The sequence below is a fragment of the Argopecten irradians genome, chromosome 2 (assembly GCF_041381155.1).
Source record: "Argopecten irradians isolate NY chromosome 2, Ai_NY, whole genome shotgun sequence".
NCBI lineage: Eukaryota > Metazoa > Mollusca > Bivalvia > Pectinida > Pectinidae > Argopecten > Argopecten irradians.
Window position 1 is genome coordinate 44,722,028 of NC_091135.1, and position 18,645 is coordinate 44,740,672.

At 33.1% G+C, this 18,645-nt stretch overlaps 2 protein-coding genes across 2 annotated transcripts in view; one reads left to right on the forward strand and one right to left on the reverse strand.

Moving 5' to 3' along the window:
* LOC138315642 (uncharacterized) overlaps positions 1-18,645 on the reverse strand; it is a 37,451-nt gene that overhangs the window by 6,794 nt on the left and 12,012 nt on the right. Inside the window, exon 2 of the mRNA XM_069256816.1 lies at positions 1,471-1,512. Within this exon, the coding sequence (XP_069112917.1) occupies positions 1,471-1,473 (3 nt within the window). The 5' untranslated portion in view covers positions 1,474-1,512. The remainder of the gene's footprint in view (positions 1-1,470; positions 1,513-18,645) is intronic.
* LOC138315641 (bactericidal permeability-increasing protein-like) lies at positions 4,067-13,139 on the forward strand. Its single transcript, XM_069256815.1, has 15 exons — positions 4,067-4,239; positions 5,127-5,226; positions 5,866-5,991; positions 6,329-6,408; positions 6,721-6,878; positions 7,297-7,360; positions 7,827-7,918; positions 8,545-8,721; positions 9,185-9,262; positions 9,348-9,518; positions 9,954-10,021; positions 10,649-10,691; positions 11,007-11,070; positions 11,346-11,422; positions 11,755-13,139. The coding sequence occupies exons 1-15, from the start codon at positions 4,119-4,121 to the stop codon at positions 11,797-11,799; spliced, it is 1,464 nt and encodes a 487-aa protein (XP_069112916.1). The 5' UTR covers positions 4,067-4,118; the 3' UTR covers positions 11,800-13,139.

Genomic DNA, 18,645 nt, shown 5'->3' on the forward strand with positions numbered 1-18,645 from the left:
CTAATAGTAGTTTCAGCTCCTGTCATTATTGTGACAGGATGAGATGTGTTTGTTTGGTGTTTTCAGCGGTATGATTCAGTGAGATAGCACTTTAAAAAGGGAAATAGTTCCTCTATTACAGGAAGACACAACACAAATATAGCGCAGTCTCCCAAAAACACGCACCAATCACTTCACACATGCATACATAGAAGTCCTTCCTTACATTACACTTACTGTTTATGGGACGACAATCAAATAAACAAATGTTGTGCTCGTTAGACCAGTTTAATGTTGAATTGAATAGTACGAAATCGTTATGTTAACACCGAGCATCAGTAACCGATTAAAAATATTGACTAGATTATGTCCGTATATTTTATATCATGACCTAGCCAAAATCTGAAGCATAATATATCTACTGAATTTTTATCTAGTTTTTTTCATGTTTACATAAAGAGCCATCGCGGCATGAAATTAATGGGAATGCTTTGTGTAAGCCTAATCTATCAACATGATGTATTGTTGTTGTGGTTTAACTTCCGAGTAGTAATCGGTATGAGATACATTGAAATACTCGATGGCATTATTTACAATAATATACCGAATGAAAAAAAAAATTATCTTGTAAAACAATCGTTTCCTTATGAACAGGACATAATGTATTAAATGGATATTACCTAGTATTCATATGCATTATTTGATTATTACATGCAATAAATCTAATGTTCGTACTACAAATATTAAAAGACACATTTCTAAGCGATATCTTGGGTTTTTATTACATGTGACACACCATATTCGTATTCTATATAAGTGGTAGTTTCTGCACCTCTTAGCATAAAGAAGAAGTATCGGTTTCCCCATTGTCAGTATAATATGACCGAGTGAGATGTGCCGTCCGGTGGCGCTAGCGGAATGCTTCAGTGAGAAAGTACATATGTACTATAAAATGGGCAATATTTTCTCTATTACAAGGTGACACAACACGAATATACCAAAGCCTCCCTACACAGAAATCAACACACCGCAACACACTGTACAATGATAGGCCGTCTTTAAACAAGTCTGGGTCTTAATAGGACGCTTTACCTAATTAATCTAACAAAATATTTCATTTATCGAAATATCAGTTGTGCGCTTGCAGATGCCAGGAACCACTCGAAATTATTTTCCAACCATCGCTCGAATTTGTATACAAAATATCATATGTGGAGTAAACCCTCATTCAGACGTAATAATATATGTACATGGAAATAGAAGAACTGCAAAACCAACAATATCATAGGCACTAGGTTATAGATCCAAATACCGTCTCTTTGACGTTCAAATTTCTAATTTGCGGACAAACTCCCTTTCTTAGACATAAGGAACATTCGTTGCAATTTTATCATTACTTGCACTTACATCTAGCAATGAGAATGGTTTGTTTTGGATGGAGAACATAAACTAAACAAGCTTTTGTTACCATAAACCGACATTCCAACTTACCATTTCTGTAGACAGGGTATTTCCAATATAGTGTCCTTGTTGCTGAAAGATATAAATAATAGAGATGTCTATGTATGTGAGGTATTTATACCTACTTCACCGCCTCCTACTTAGATAACATCCGGACCATGGCTATCAAACATGACGCATGCTTAGTAGAAATCGGCCAATTCATTTCAGTTAAATTTTCACCTGTCACGAAAGCAGGACTATGTTTCGTTCAACAATCCGAAAGAACGCACAGTACCTACACACCCTGGACAAAGACAGATAGCTCATAATGACAATAATATATAGACGAACATATAATGTAATGGAGACCCAGAGAAACAGGTCATAAAATAACCATTGCATCAATCAATATGAATACAAAAACATAAACAAATATAGCTTACGTAAATGCACTCATTGGTCGTCATACTTCAAAAAATATCATTACAATATCAGGTAATCGATGTAATCGTTTAATTTTTTTTCATTTCAGTCAAGTTTTGTAATCAAAATGCAAACTTTCATCCAGCACTTTACTCCGTTTCTGATAAAAACGTTATACATTTAATAATCGATATCAACTTGTCGTTTAAGTAAATTATGGACCTCGCGTCCTTTTCCGTCTAACAGATGAAACATATGTGAAATAATAGGGGAAAGGTATTACCGTTAATGGCTTTGGTTGTCAATACTAATAAATACATTCTGAATACCAACTTTGTAATACTTTACTTTTACATATGTACAAATCCTTAGATCTCTGTTGTATTATTTAATTTCTATCATGAATTTGTTTCATGCTGGAACATCAACTTGTTTTTATCTGCATTTTAATTTCGCAGAGGCTGTAAGCAGTATAATAAATAATCAGGGAAAATTGATTGCCGAGAAATATCTTCAATCACAAGTGCAATATGATAATTCTAAATGTGAGTCGCACGATTAAATCGCTACGAAATAACTTCATCACGCGGTAGTACAGATGATTTCACAACAAACACATATACCTATGTGTGTATCGGGTGTCACATGTGTAAAATTACACTAGGAAGTTATATATTTCTTTATTCCGTTCTCTCTGCTACCTGGATTTATTAATACTTGGCATGTGACTCAGACGTGATTCGGACACGCTAAAACAATATATGATGGCTCATGTAATGTGCACTATTCAGTTTGTTTGTAATCGTTTATTTATTTCTGTATATTTGTCAATAATAAACAATCACGTCAAAAGTTTTAAGACTTTCTATTGTCAGTACACACTTCTACGTCCTGGTCGACATGTTAACAACCAGGGCATATTATAAACAAGAGGACAAACATTACAGCTACAGCTTGGGGCCTCACAGCCTAGGGGTAAAACGCCTGACAGAGTTCAGACAGTGTTTCCCCAATTACTGAACGCCGCCAAACGTCACCAAAGTCATCCAAGTACATTTGTTACTCTCAAGTATACGGAAATAAACAGCCAGATGATGCACTTACATCTCTTCAGAGGAATTATTCAGAGAAAAATATAAATCTTGAAAATAAAAGTGAGGCGGCCGCAATCTCTCAAAACATACTCGTCATCCTTAAATAATGTGCATTCCTCACTTTATTACATAGGCCTATTGTATAGGAAGGGTCCCACGTCATTCTTTCTTTCCTGTGCGATACTAAAGAAGCAGAACTATCCGTGTGTCGCCTGTTACATCAAGAAAACTAATTGTATTATAGCTTTATTCACATTCATATCTATCACTCAATTTATATCGCGTGTAAATGTTTCTTGCGTTCAACATTTCTAGGAGTTGTCTTTCTTTTGTTTAATTTCCCGTCGGTAAACAGTTTCGCAATGTAATGTTCAGGTTTTTGGCATGACTCCGGAATTGGTTAATCAGGGCCAAGCTTCATGAACAACCCTTAACTTGAAGGAATTTCTTAACTTAAATTTCAAAGGAATTTCTTAACTTAAATTTCCCCATACAAATGCATTACAAAAGTTAAAGAAGCCTTCCTTAAAACCTGTAATACTTTGTTTTGGAGAATTTTAAGTTAATGGATTCCTTATTTATATGAATGTTTAGGAAACTGGGCCCAGATATTGTCTCTGTGTATGTGTACTAAATTATTATTCCACCTTTAACTTTTAATCATAAAATTAAATTAAATTGTTTTCGTGTTCAACTATTACAATAAAGTTAAATATATATGTAATTCAGAAGGAGTAATATGTATTCGGTATTCGATGAAGTGTTTTAAACAATATAATGTGCTGTTTATTGGTGAGACAATATCAAAAGGGTATTTTTATATCAAAAATGATATAAACGTCCTAACGCTATTTCTAGAACTTCAATTTTATGTCTGCACTTCAGTTTTACAAAACCTGGCACTTTCTCAAATGACCATGGATGTTAATAGGGAATGATATACAAATCATAATACCTATAAAAATCATGTATAGTGTTAAACTACAGCTCACTGTACACTGATATATGTAAGCCGAACAATGAACACTTAAATCCCCCACACTGTACAGAAGTTTACACGACAATAAACACATATACCTAAGTGTGTATTCGGGTATCCCATGTCTATAAATAAACCAGGAAGTCTCTGTTGAGCTTATTCCTTATTTCTTTATTCCATTACCTATACCTGAAAGGAAAATGGCTGTCCGTGCTTCTCTCTTGTTTTGTGTTTTTGTATCATGTATAGGAATAGTGACAGCTTCACACGATCCTCTATGTGGACTAAAACTTAGAATAACAACGTCCTGTCTTAACTATGGTAAGTAGTATTTATTAATATGATAGTTGTAATGCATTGTGTCGACCTGTCACTTCTGTTTCGCACGTCATGTTTTAGAACATTCAAAATACATCTAAGTTTATAGTTGAATTATAAATATTCATGATTGTCTGTAAAAGTAATTTTTAATCGCGGTGTCGAAATTTTTACATCCATTAAACCACCTTATATATAGATTCGTGCGAATATATCAACAAGTTTGGCAAGTGAATAATTAGAATGTTTATGTACAGCGAAAGTCATCATATTGCAACTTGAAAGCTGACCTAGCGACGACAGTATCAACACGCGAATATGTCCACGTGAACAGTATTCATGTACTAAGGTACTGTAGATATTTGATAACAACAATAGAAACAACTTAAATACGCGTTCGTCTTATATTGATTCCTGTTACTGACTGTATTACTGTAAAATGATACATACATCTATGAGACGTTTCTAACCATCGATGACGTTTCAGAATGAAATATAGTTATTGTGCTTTTGTTTGAAAAAGAATAAACTGTTTATGGTAACCGTTATAAAGACATTTGACTGAACGAGGAAGATTTTCCGTTGTAAAAAGCATTGCATGCAATTATTATACAGAATAGCCTTATAGCCTGGCTTTATGACCAATATAGTTAGCCAGGAAACTGTTGTTCCTACAAACTCACATGTGTAATAAAAGTATAGTTTTGTTTGATGTTTAAAATCTATATACATATTTGCAATCTACACTTTAATTCAAACTCGATTAAACGAACGATGATAAGGAAGTAGACTCTTCTTCTGGCGCGACAAATAGCCAGATAAGAATAGGATTGTACTACATACATGTCCATTATTTCTACAGTAACGATATATGTTCTACTGTTTTTCAGCTAACAAAGTTATGATTGATAAGTTCCTAAAGAAAACACGTGGAGGCACGATAAAACCTATTGAGAATAACAGCAACGACCTGTACTTCAAACTGGAGAAGTATGTATTTTACAATATCGTGATTATAATTAAAGCGATTAAGTCTGTACATCAGTTTTACATCTTAATATTATATTTAGACACTGTCATATTGGGGTCTGGAAATATGAAGACAAACTGTATTTTGAAGGGACTTCAATTTTGAGTGATCGGACTGTTTTATCAAACAACCTGATATGGTTCGTTTGTCTCTATACATAATAAATACAGGCACTGTCGACATGTGAACAAAATATGTGGTAAAAGATCAAGTTATCAGAGAAATATAACGGAAAATAAAAATTACAACAATCCAGAGATGTTTACTACTGTCAAGTGGGTTAATTTTTCGGGAGAGTAAAACACGATCACCTCTTTGATGCTACTTAATAATTCGCGGAGATATATATGTGCACATTTATGAATTTATAACAGTTATATGCTACAAAGTTCATTTTACTTATAATTCATTCCATTTTAATATCTACGTTTACGGAAATTTACTTATCTATGAATATAGACTATACAGTAGTACCTGCTCACAGCGTTTTTAATTCTGTGACGTGAGAAGGTACAAAGCTGACAGAATTATTTTAATGGTTTTGTTTGGCTATGTAGCTGTGGCGTTACCGTATAGTAGTAGTTTATATTGTTTTACAGAATCTACGTGAAGGAGTTATCAGTAGGACACAGTTCCGTTACGATGATTGAGGATAAGGGAATCCAATGGAGTGCACGGGGTATATCAATTTCAGTGAGCGCTCATTACCGTTACAAATATACCCCGTAAGTGTTTACCTTCTTATAACATCATATAAACCCATCCAATTGGCAAATATTTTATATTTTGAGGTAACGGAAAAAGTAACATAAAGTGGACCCGATACATTACATGTTCTGATAAAGTATCATCAATTAGTACAAGTACATGTAATATAATAACACCAAAATCTAAATAAATAAAATTACATAATAACCATATTATCGTTGATATTATGTCATTGGATCGTTGAAAGCATGCGTGGTATGGTACGATTCGAGGTATTTTATATCAAATGTTGTGTTTAACAAATGTCATTGGACAAGTCTGGTGTTTATTGTTGTGTCTGTATTTTTCGTACAGATACTTTCTTCATATTGAAGACGACGGCGGTATCGATGGTTCTGTCTTCGGAGGTTTATTTGATGTCCGGTTGGCGGTTGGTAAGTCAATCTGAAATATCACTAATACATAAAACGGAAAAGAGGGTAAGATTTTCCCCCATTAATGCAAAACATTATGTGTTGCTTTTTCCAGTTACTTAAGCATCACGACACTATTAAGATGACAAAGATGACAAGTGTGAGTGTGTGTATGGTTGTTGAGTGTCTTCGGAGCAGTCAGATATAACTGTAAAAAGAATTACAAGAAGACAATTGAAACCATTTGAATATGACACTTAGGATTAAAATTGCATTGTATTTTTAGTTTTTTTTACAAATTGGAATGCATTCAGTTTCTATATTACTTGACAGGAATTGACAGTACCAGAAGACCACGTGTGCGTATGGATTCATGTAATTGTGCCATTGACAGGGTCAAGGTCAAATTCAGTGGTGGAATTAGTTCCATGATTCTTAACCTTTTCAGGTCACTAGTAGAAGATTATCTTAAGAAAATCCTGAAGTCGAAGGTAATAAAGCTTAAAAAAGTACATTTATACAAGTTTTTAAAGCTCTGCCCTGCGCATTGTCTAAATATCCAAATCAAGCTGCGAATTAATTCCAATGTCAAAGGTTATATCACAACGTACAAAATAATAACAGTATTATAATTTGCTTTTACAAAATTGAGCATAATTTTGCTTGTGGTATCATCATAAAACAACTATTTAATGTTTGTGGTATGCGTCATATCAGGATGTTTAACTAATAAGCAATGAACTCGAATCATGATCAGCATAATAGCAAAATAACACATTTCCCAACATCCTGTCCTCTTGATATGAAGATTATAAGTACAGAGAAATAAGATATAAGTTTAAGTTATCAGTCTGAAAAATAATCCTTTCAAGGGTAGCAATCAAATAGAAAGTTTTATTACCATTTTAGGTTTGTGATGCCATCCGAGATACAGTGGATAGAGATCTAGAAAAGTCCCTACATCGGGCACATAGTGAGTATGCTTACAATAAAAAGAGAAAATGGGACTGATTCACGTACCACGTGATACCTGATAACGTTTGTTTCTATTGGTGATGGAATGACGTCAAAAGATGATATCCCGCGCTAACGCGCTAGCGGGAAGATTACAAATAGTTCCATCAACACTGGAGATACTAGTCACGCATCAGTATGTCTTTATGTAAAACAGTTGTTTATGGAATTTCGTTGTGTAGAGATGCTCGTTGTTTGCGTGGTTGCTATGGGATCACGAATATGAAATGCTATTGTTATCGTTAATTCATCGATTAAACACAAATATTTCTATCCACGAAATGAGTGAAAAGCCCAAAATCATGAAAGTGAACAAAAGACATACGGATACGCGAATGGAAAAGTTAATGTTTGACAACACATCTTGTTGAATTCTAAAATCTATTCAATGCAATTTTTAAATAGCTTTGACCTTTTTTTTCTAGTAAGTTCCAAAATTGGTCCAAAGTTCCTACTTGACTATGGATTACAAAAATCCCCCGTTTTTAACTCGGATTCAATGGAAACCTTTCATAAGGTAAAGTTTTCTTTTCAACTTATATTGTTGTTCTTTATTTACATTATCGTCATCATTATTCAACTTGCTATAATTAATTTTCTTTGTTTTCACGCTACATTTTTATAAATCCGATATGCTGCCTATTCTTTTTTCCATACCTCTATGAAGAACAAATCTGAGAATGGCGCCAAAACCCGACGTAAATTTCTTTCATGCCCCGATGCAATTCAAAAATAGGAACACCAATGGTTAAATGGATAAAATGAATAAGTCTGTTGGTATATGTGTAAATTACACAAAATGGCAATGGGTGAAATAGAAGTAAGATGTCTAAGTTTACTTACTTATACACTGAAACAAGCAATAGACTTGTCATCAACAAATATTAGACAAAGGACTATCTAAATATAAAAAAACAAGGGAATTAAAATATTCTTAAGAAATATATAAATGATATTGTCTGATAATAACATGAAAATTAATTTGTTTAATATGCAATGTAGTACATACGTTGGTGTTTGTCTAAATACTACCACTTCATCAGTTATAATGTCTTAGGACACAAGTAAAAAATAATATATCGTTATTGAAAGTATCGCTGTTTATAGATAATGTATATTTAAGGTTTGCATGTTTCATTTCAGGGCATCATATACTGCAGAAAAAACATCACGCAAGTACCATTTCAACCGAGCCCTTTCCCACCAGTTACCAGGAACGACAAAATGATTTACGCCTGGGTGTCGGGATACATGTTCCGTTCCTTGACGTATCAGGCCCAGAGGAATGGCGTGCTACACAAGACGCTCACCAACGACGATGTAATCTATCTATTCAGAATAGGATAATACATTATACAGTATTAGTTTTGCTAATCTTGTTTGCGTAGTGTTTCAATATATTGTTGCGTCCGTTTAAAATAAATCTAAGGTGGGGAAATTTGCATCGGTATTCATAACATAGACAAATTAAGGTGGCATTGTTGTTATACATAAGAAACTATTACATGCATAAAAATATGAATTAATTGCATATAGGTTAAATTTGGCGGACAATAAGTAATCGCGGATATTAATCGTTGCGTAAATGTTAAAATAAATATAATATAAGGAGTATCAACCCGCTATGTGAAAATGTGGAAAATGAGTCGTCATGACAATAAGTTGATTAACAATAAATCGGTACTTTATGTTTCTAATCTCATTTTAATAATGAGTTTAAGCTCGTGTTTAAGTATTGGGTACAGGTATGTTAAATTCACATGCCAAAGTGGTTACATTTCAGTTTTTGAATTCGACTGTTGGATTTCTAAGTACCTCTTGCAAGTTTGGAAAACTTTGTATTGGGAAGTTTCTACCCCAGGTAAGTCTCTAACCAATCTATTTATCATGGAATTGAATTATTATTGTAAAACACGGTGATATAACCATGTGTTGTATGTTTTCAGTTGCAACATCAATTCCCAAGGGAAGTTGTTGAAATTGAATTAAAATCTAGAAAAGCTCCAAACATCATTTTGGTAGACGGACAACTGCGGCTGATTATGAACGGTAGCATGACTTTGTTTGTCAAGCCACCAACTGCAGCCGAACGCAAGTATCTCTTCACTATGGACGCGGTAAGTGACTTATTCTATGATAATATGTTTATAGTCTGTTCTTAAAAGTATTCTAAACATCCATTAGGCGGGTGTTTTATAGATTAACGATAAACATTCACACCATATGTTTGAGATTGAAGTTGCATTGAATAGCTATGATTATCTTTAACCAATACAACATGTTTACTAAAACTACTACTACTACTACTAGGACTTATCATAGATATTAAAAACAAGTTATGTCACCGATTTCAGCTGTCCTGGTCCGCTACAAGCCCATGTTGAAATGTTATTAAAAATAGCTCGATACTACAGTTTTGCTGCTTGAACGGGGGAATAAATGTAAAACAAAATACATGAAAACATGCTGGTAAAATATTAATCAGTTATAATCATGTGTCATTTATGTACATACAGAAATTAAATCTCTTTCAACATTTTATTTGTTTATAGGACATGGCATCTTCAATTAAAGTCAGCTACTCTGACGGTTATCTTCACTCCAATCTTGGTAAAATGAAGTAAGTATTGTCTCCCTTTAACCGTCTGCCCATCAGATAACACAATGTCCCTTTCTCATACGAGCGAATTACAAGTTAGATAGCCTGCCGACTTCACCACGATCTTACATGCGTCATCATGTCATATTTTGCCATTTTAAGTGTCATATAATTAAACCTATTAATGTCATTTAGCAAAATACCAACACGAAGTCTTTATCACGCGATCGGTCTGATCTACATTGTACGTAAGTATTACGGCGAAATACATCACCTTCCTAATTATTGCGCAGTTTACTCAAAGTTCTGTGTTTTCGTACAAAAGAGAAATCTTTCTATCTGTTCACTAATTCCTGGTAAATATTAACCTTTGACAATATGTAGTTTTACAGAAACAAAGATTTCATTGAAACCATTTTGGTGTTTTATTACGCGTTTTTCACTTTCTATACTTGTCTTTCTTTTATGATCTTCAATTTGTTTAATGTGAAATAATTTATAAAGTTTTTTTTGTTTTTTTTTTATAATGTAAATTCCATGATAATTGCAATCAAAAGCATTTTTTACCGGTATCAATCGAATTACCATTTCACAATTAGCCTTTTTATCAAAGTGTACAATGGTCATATTTTTATGTTGTTTTAACAGCTTCAATATATGTATATCGAACTCAACCCTGCATCCGATTTACGTAAGTACATAATCTTATCCAAATAATACGATACACAAGTAATTAGCAGTGCCGGGGAAGAACAATAATTGATCTTTGGATTCCGGGACGCTTATGTTTTGCAGCACATTTTGATGTTGAAGTTTTAAAATTTTTAATAGAGTTTGTTGCAGTTTTGTGATAAACGGTATCTGAGAGTCTTAATTTCTTATGAGATTGTGTGACACTCGTCTACACATTTTGATTTTTACAATCTATGACTGGTAAATTCAAGTAAAAACTTAAAAATCGAATAATCATTTAACTCATATATACACGACTCTACCTATTTTACAGGATCGTGCTCTTAACTTCATCATGCAGAATATAGTGAAACATTACGTCAAGCCTGCTTTGGATAGTAAGTCTACTCACACCCAAATTATTTTGAGACAGCACTCCCTTCCAAATTCTTCCATTACTACCCTTACGTTCATCAACACATATTGCGCCTCTTTTTTCTTTTTATGGCACATGTCGGTGTTTACATGTTAAGAACTTGTGCAATAGTTTCACATTATCAACGACAGATAATTAAACTGACAATTCATTACGTTTTCTTCGGCGATAAAATTTGTTGAAATAACATTTCAGCAAAAGAAAAATCATGATAAATTAAATGTTTGATTGTTATAGGCCAAGGTTCTATAGGACTACCCCTGCTGAAGTCGGACGACATCAAGCTTGTCAACACCAACCTTACACTTACCCAGGTACAGTGTTACTTTTCCAGATTCCACGGGAATTTATTACTGATCGATATTTAAAACAATCACTCAAAGATAACTCAATCACTCAATTAATCAATTTGAATTTGCATTAAAGTGTCACACATTTTGTTTACAAATGTTGCAACATTCCATGCAGATATTACAATTAATAAATCACAAGCCAAACCGACTTATGAGATATTATGAAACATATATACTGGGAATGCCTATGCTTATTAAATGAAATGTGCATAATTAAGATAATCCAGCAATTTGCAAATATTTGTTGCTTCACAAATATCGATAATCTAATGCATAATATTTATCATTCACAGGATGCTATTATTATAGGCACAGATCTACAAGTGATTGAAATTTGATTGGATCAGCAAACAAGATGTCAGAGATTGAATGTACTGTATTTATTGCGATTGCCAATTTCGAACTGTGATAAACCGCACAGGTTATCGTTCTTGTTACATTCACGGAAATTAAATTGGCCATGGAAATTGTTAAAATCAAGAGAAGAAGAGTATGGAAGAAGCGGATGGCATCTTACAGTTTAGCGTCTTTTCTTGTTAGTGAAATTTACGTCATTTTCTCCATCAGTATGACGTTACGCTCGCAAACACCTGACGTCACAATCAATACCAACCTACAAGGGCAGATAACTCCGTAAAATGTAAATACAGAATATTTTTATTAAAAATGTTCATTCTATATGTTATTTTCGTTACATTGTTCAGAAGCATATTTGACCTTTGTATTTGCTTATAAAACGAAATGTAATAGAACTTTTATATTTAATTAATTACCAGAGCTATATGTTTTACATGAATCTACGTACATTTTTGTATATTTTTGTGTGTTTCATCCTGTTTTGAACTATTGTAAGTTATAAGTTTAAATGTATTTGTTAGATGAATCACTATAAGATTAACAAATCAACTATATTCCATGAAAGACAATATAGTATTGATTCCTTATAAAGGTATATTAATTATTTTTAATTCAATGGATTTTTTTTTTGCTTTATTAAGATAAAATAACTGTTTCGATTTAAAAAGTAATATTATTGATTTCATTCTGTATCTTTTGGTGTACGTGTGTCGATACAATCATGTAATGGCGGCTATTTCCGGCGGATGATTTTATGGCCTGTGATTATCTGTCCTTTGAACCCATACCATATATCATTGCAGCTTCATTAATTAATTCAAGAGTAATTATCACAAGATGAATTGTTGAATCTTGCCGTGACATTTAAAGCCCTATTTATGTAAATACAAAGAATATGGAGCAAGATTTTACACATTTATGGCCATGTATCGCCAAGAACTATCTGACAGGAGCAGCCTATGATCATAATTGTGACGTTTATGGCACACTTTACAGCTAGGCCAATCAGAGTTTGACGAAGTTCAGACATCCGAATGGCCTACGTGAGAAGCCTAACACTTTAATATAATGTCCTTCCCGCTTAGACATCGTCGTACACCGTGTTGTGGTGGAAATCCAACTCATGACGATTTGTATTTCCGTTTCACTTTCTAAGTGTATTCAAGTTTTTGAATATTTATTTGTTTTTAAATCAGCACATTTCTATGAAAATTTTGGTGCTTCGTTATCATATAAAAAGCATTTGTTATTACTAATATACATTTATATATTCTTTTCACTAATCGTAACTCTCATTAAATGAGTTATTAAATAAAACAAAGTTATGTTTTTCTTATTATTTTTATAAAGATCAAGTGGAAGAATATCATAATTTCAGCTCTGGCATAAACATATAGGATTTGCAGTCATTTATCCTACTTAAGGTAGCTCCATACTTTTGGTAAAACCCATGTCATTTTTTTTTTAACAGCTCTTTTTTTTTCTTTTTTTTTTTTTTTGCATTATTCATGCAGATTTCAAATCTGTATAGGAAATTGGTGTTCTCGAACTACTTTTTGAGATATTTGAGCTTGAACATACCATCCCCACAAATTTGCTGGCCGAGAACAAAATCATAAAAATATTTTCTGTAATATTAGGATAAATGTAGTCTCAATCCTGTTGATTTTTTGTCCTTAATTTCTAACGATAGAACATTATACGAAACTATTGTATTTAATAAATGCTAACTTATTTTCGTTACTCCCGAGGACCGTTTCTATACGTAATAATCATGTTTTTGAAAACCCATGTCATTTTCACAATATTTGTATATGATATGCCCAAGATAATATATTTTTCAAATATCATATCAAAACATGGGATCCTCAATCAAATTTTCACAGTTTTGTAAGCTCAAAGTTTGTAAGTCACAACCCTACCCCAATCTCATCCAGGGCTAAGATGGGTCATATTTGACAATTTTTTTTAATTATGCCACAAAAAACATTCTACATTAGTTCATTTGTTTTTGTCATGTCATGTCAGGTTTATGTTTGTTTATTTTTATGATTTTCTGCAAATTTTGTGTTTTAAGGAAATCCGTAGGCGATTTTTTTCAGAATTCGGGAATTTCAGTCCGGACCGCAAAAACTTCAAAGTTAGCATCTAATATTCACTTCATTGCTTCATTTGATTCATTTAATGATTTTAAACATTCAATATTATATGTAGAGAATTTTCACCTATTGAAAAAATATCTAAGTGGAATGTCGTAGCGTATCGGAAATCGTTCTGGAATTCAAAACAACCTTTGCAGCTTATATTAATTGCGTCATTTGAATTGGTGCGGTTTTCAAAAGTATGGACCTACCTTAAGCATAGACTGGATTACCTGCCTTAGTACCAATTCTCTCCACTAGGCTGCGCTCATAAGTACTAATTGTATTTTCGGAGCGAAGCCTAGCGGAGAGTAGGAAAGCTCGGTAGGCAACCCAGTCTACCTCAAACACGCCGCACCGGCCACATTATACCGACAACAGGCATCTGTTTGTTTGATTGATTAATTAACGTCCTATTAACAGTCTGGGTCGTGAGGTGACGCGAAAATAATTTGGTGTACGGAACACCCTTTAAATAATATCGAATAATGTGTTCCTTCTTCCACAACATTTATTTTAATTTAATGTTAAATTGTGATATAAATTTAAATATAATTTGAGTTATACTGAAACCTGCTGCAATGGAAATGACAACGCTGACATGCTGACCAAAAGAAAATGTCATTTATCAGAATTACGAATCAGGAGATGGTGGTCAATTATGCTTACATTTTTATCTGAAGTTTTCATTTAGTTGATGGATATTTATTCATAAATATACAGGATAATATGTCAGTTAATGCTTAATGTATTCCCGGTAAGTAAAGGACAACTGTCAACTTAGGTTCTCCTAACCGGAATGATATTGTGTCGAAAAAGATCAGCCAACATTTTCAAGCTCGTTGGCACTTCTTCATTAAAACATTAAAATCAATACATGTATGTGTAAATAATCATACTTCTTCGTGGTTAATTAAAAGGAGATGTTATATTCATGTTTCTGGGACAAAGACGTGGTCGCATATACTTGGTCTGTAAAATACATATGTAATAAGACATAGATGCATTGGGAACTGTTTTGCACATAAAATTACCACCAAATGTGGTCTGTAACTAACGATAAAGTGTTTGTAGGACTCTTTAAACCTCAAGCAGAAGAAAAGGTAATATTTTCGCGTAATGTTTTAATTGGTTGCCAAGATAATTTAAAAACGCATAATTATACGACTGAATGTTACCTAACTCAATCTATAAGAATCGAGAGGAACATGTTTCTGATAAAAAAAAACAAATTGTACGCTGTCTGAATTCATAAGAATAAATCATTTCATCATATTACCACCTTGGTTTCCCCACTAATAAATTCCTTCCATTTCATTTTAGAAACTGTAGAAGTGAAATTATTCGCAGTATAGAAAATTTCGCCTTCGTTAAATACACAGCGCAAACTGACTTTGCGAAAATATCAACACGTGAAAATATCACGTAATCATTGCATATTTAAAACCGTACTAAATTATCGTTGGTTGGTTGATTAAAGTAACGTCCTATTAAAAGCCAGGGTCATGTTAGGACGGTCTCCTATGTATACAGTAAGTAGCTTGTATAAAGCGCGTGTTGCTTGTTTTGGAAGGCTGAGGTAAGTTCGTGTTGTGTTTCTTACATAGAGGAACTCTTGCCCTTTTTTCAGTGCTAGATATCACTAAAGCACGCCGGCGAAGACACCATGTTCTGTATGCATGGTATTCAGTTATCAGAGAAAAAAGAACAGTGGGATTTTTTACATTGACAAATTTTATACAATAACAATTACAGTGAAGTAACTTATTTGCGCAGTCTATAAGAAACCACACAGAGATATCGCCACCTGTAGATCGCAAAATCAAGTCGCAAAAAGGGGATTGATACCACACGCAAAACGATAGAGTATCACAGCAACATGTGCGAATTCACTGTTCATACTTTTCAGAAATAGAAAAACTAATTTTCTTTCTCAGACGATGCTGGTCATTGTCATCAAAGCCTATCATATGATGATTCAAAGAGTTATCAAGGATAATTGGTCTTAATTGTCTTTCCAGTTTGAAGGACAATGTCGTTACAAGCTCAATGTAATTACACCTGCACGCTTTGTGCTTACGTCATCATACATGTCATTTAAACCATGTTCAGCATGTACAGCTAAAGAAATTAACATGGGAGTTAAATGTCACAAGCCATGAGGCACCAAAAGGAAAGGTCGGTTGACTATTAATGAACAAAAACGACACTATCGGTATATATTTGACAACTTTTATATAGGCATTTATTGACTTTCCAGTTTATGGGATAGGTAATGACAATAAATAAAAGATCGTAAATGCGTGTTCATTTCATTTGAGATTTTATGTGGGAGCCATGTTGAGCAATTAAAACTTCAAGACGAGTTTCACATCTCATACGAAATAAACAAATATAAGATACTTTTTTATCGCATATCTAGAACCACCAACCTACATATCGACGGCCAACTGCGTTGCAAAAATCTATCGGAGGCCGCCATTTTATACCGACACCCCAAATCCTTCCGTCACGTCATTATTTAATGATGTAAAGTCATTGACGTAACAATCAATTTCAAGCTAATAAAAAGCCCTTCAGTATTTTAGTGACATACAAAAATATAACATGACAGAAGTGATTAGTCACTAGATATTGGTCGGTTATGTGATAACATTTCCGAATGCTTATTAACCAGTCCCCCTTAACGTAAATAAATACTGAATCCCCACAATACGTTTATTCAGTCAAGGGGTATATGCATTGCACTTGAGTAGTTTGAAACACTAAAAACCAGACATTGGAAAGTAAAACAAATCAAGTGAGGATTAAAAGAAGCCTCAGTAAAGGATAAAATTATCTCATTTTTATTGATTAAAAATCTATAAAAGGCATATAATACATTGTAATACACAGTACAGGCATCCATCTATATCAAAACATCCTTTTTCAAAAACTGATAAACATATGACAGGTGACCAAGAAATACAACACGCGAAACGAAATATAACCTTACGTTGCAAAGAAAGATATTAATTGGATTAATAAGAAGTCATATACCAGTTTTAATCTCCTGAATTAACAAAAAGCGTAATATTTTGACTGACGACATTCGATATCATTATTCAAATAAGGGAAGTAAAATTCGAGAAAACTAAAAAAAGCTTCCAGGAACAGTAAGTGGTCTTATTACTGCCGAATTGACGACACACATCATAGAAATTAAGGTCAATATATTTAAAATACAGATCCTTATAAACACTCCGTTTGATAGAGGATCTAACAACATCCCATAAAGGGTCACGTCTGATGACCTTTGTACCATTTTGTCTCTAACTTCGTCAATTGAAAACGACATTTCGCCCCAGTATAAATATAGTTTAAGTTTGCAATGTTCTTTTGGGTGAGATGGCTATAAACAGTAAAACTTGTTTAAACTATTTCGTCCCCAAACAGCAATTTGAAACGTCACCAGAACGTGACCCCTAATGGGATATGATAATAAGGCACTTTATTTTAAGTGGACTAAATTTAGGTCAAATCTGGGTAACATTAAACATTGTTCGTGCATGATACGCGTGAGGAAAGTAATTCCGTGCATTTCCAAAATATATTTGATTACATTATCGATTCATTCTATATCAAAGTTGAATTTAACAACGACTTTTTTTATCAATGCACATAATAAATTACTATATAAAGTTTATGAATATCAACGAATTCACAGTAAAACCTGAAACTAAAGCTTTGTCCTTGTGTATAAAACAACGCAATATGACCTTTTTCGGGAAAAAAACTTGCTTTAGCTTTGAAGTATCGTTTATTTAAGCCCAAAATGGTAATTCCTTTGTGGTCCTCTTATAAGAGATAGACAATTGAAAATATCATATTAAAAGTGATAACCTTAGCTATTGCATCTTTCTAGTTCACAACCCTGTCCCTATCAGGATGACTTTTGATAAGTATTAAGTACCTTAATATATATTTCAGTCAGGTATATTTCCTTTGGCCACAGCAGAGAGAGCCATAAACAGCCATTAAACAGTCTAAAAGGTATGCAAATGCCGTTCATGTCAGTCAATCATTAGACCCATTAGGTTTAATTAGTAGGCGAGTTCGTTACGACCCAGGAATAGTATACTGTATGTTAATCATTTTTGTCAATTATATTCAAAGGACGACACCTAAAAATGGATAAAACTGTCTTGCTAGTATTGCATACCATCAGACTCATATGACGGAAATTTGTATCAAATTAGCATAAAATGTATATAAAAAGTAGGTACTTTACTCATCTCTGTGCAGTCCTTAGCTTTTCATCGCCAGACTTGGTCCGTCATGGTAAGAACTATGCTGAGATTTATGCATATTATGTAACCTGATGTATTATGTAATATTTGCTACAAACACATCATACTTATGATAGACGGAATGTATTTGTATGCAATTTGATATAAATATATATTCAATTACACAAAACAATAGATTTTTTTACATATATTCTTCATTAATATAAGTACTAAACTATTCTACTCATTGAAAAGTACGTTTAAGTGAGTATGTTATGATTATTGTTTATGACAGGGTTTAGTCTATTTTCCCACTGTTTATTCAAAATGAATAAAATATTTACTTTGATTCTAACATGATAACAGGCTCTGATGTGGCGTTTTGTCACTTTGTTTTTAGAAGAAATGAAATAATGTT

What these genes read in the sequence shown, in the direction of transcription:
- LOC138315641 (XM_069256815.1), top strand. Translation starts at nt 4,119, where the DNA reads ATGGCTGTCCGTGCTTCTCTCTTGTTTTGTGTTTTTGTATCATGTATA. An exon ending in TGATGTCCGGTTGGCGGTTG is followed by an intron (nt 6,409 to 6,720) that starts GTAAGTCAATCT and finishes ATTACTTGACAG; the next exon opens with GAATTGACAGTACCAGAAGA. An exon ending in AGAAAATCCTGAAGTCGAAG is followed by an intron (nt 6,879 to 7,296) that starts GTAATAAAGCTT and finishes TTACCATTTTAG; the next exon opens with GTTTGTGATGCCATCCGAGA.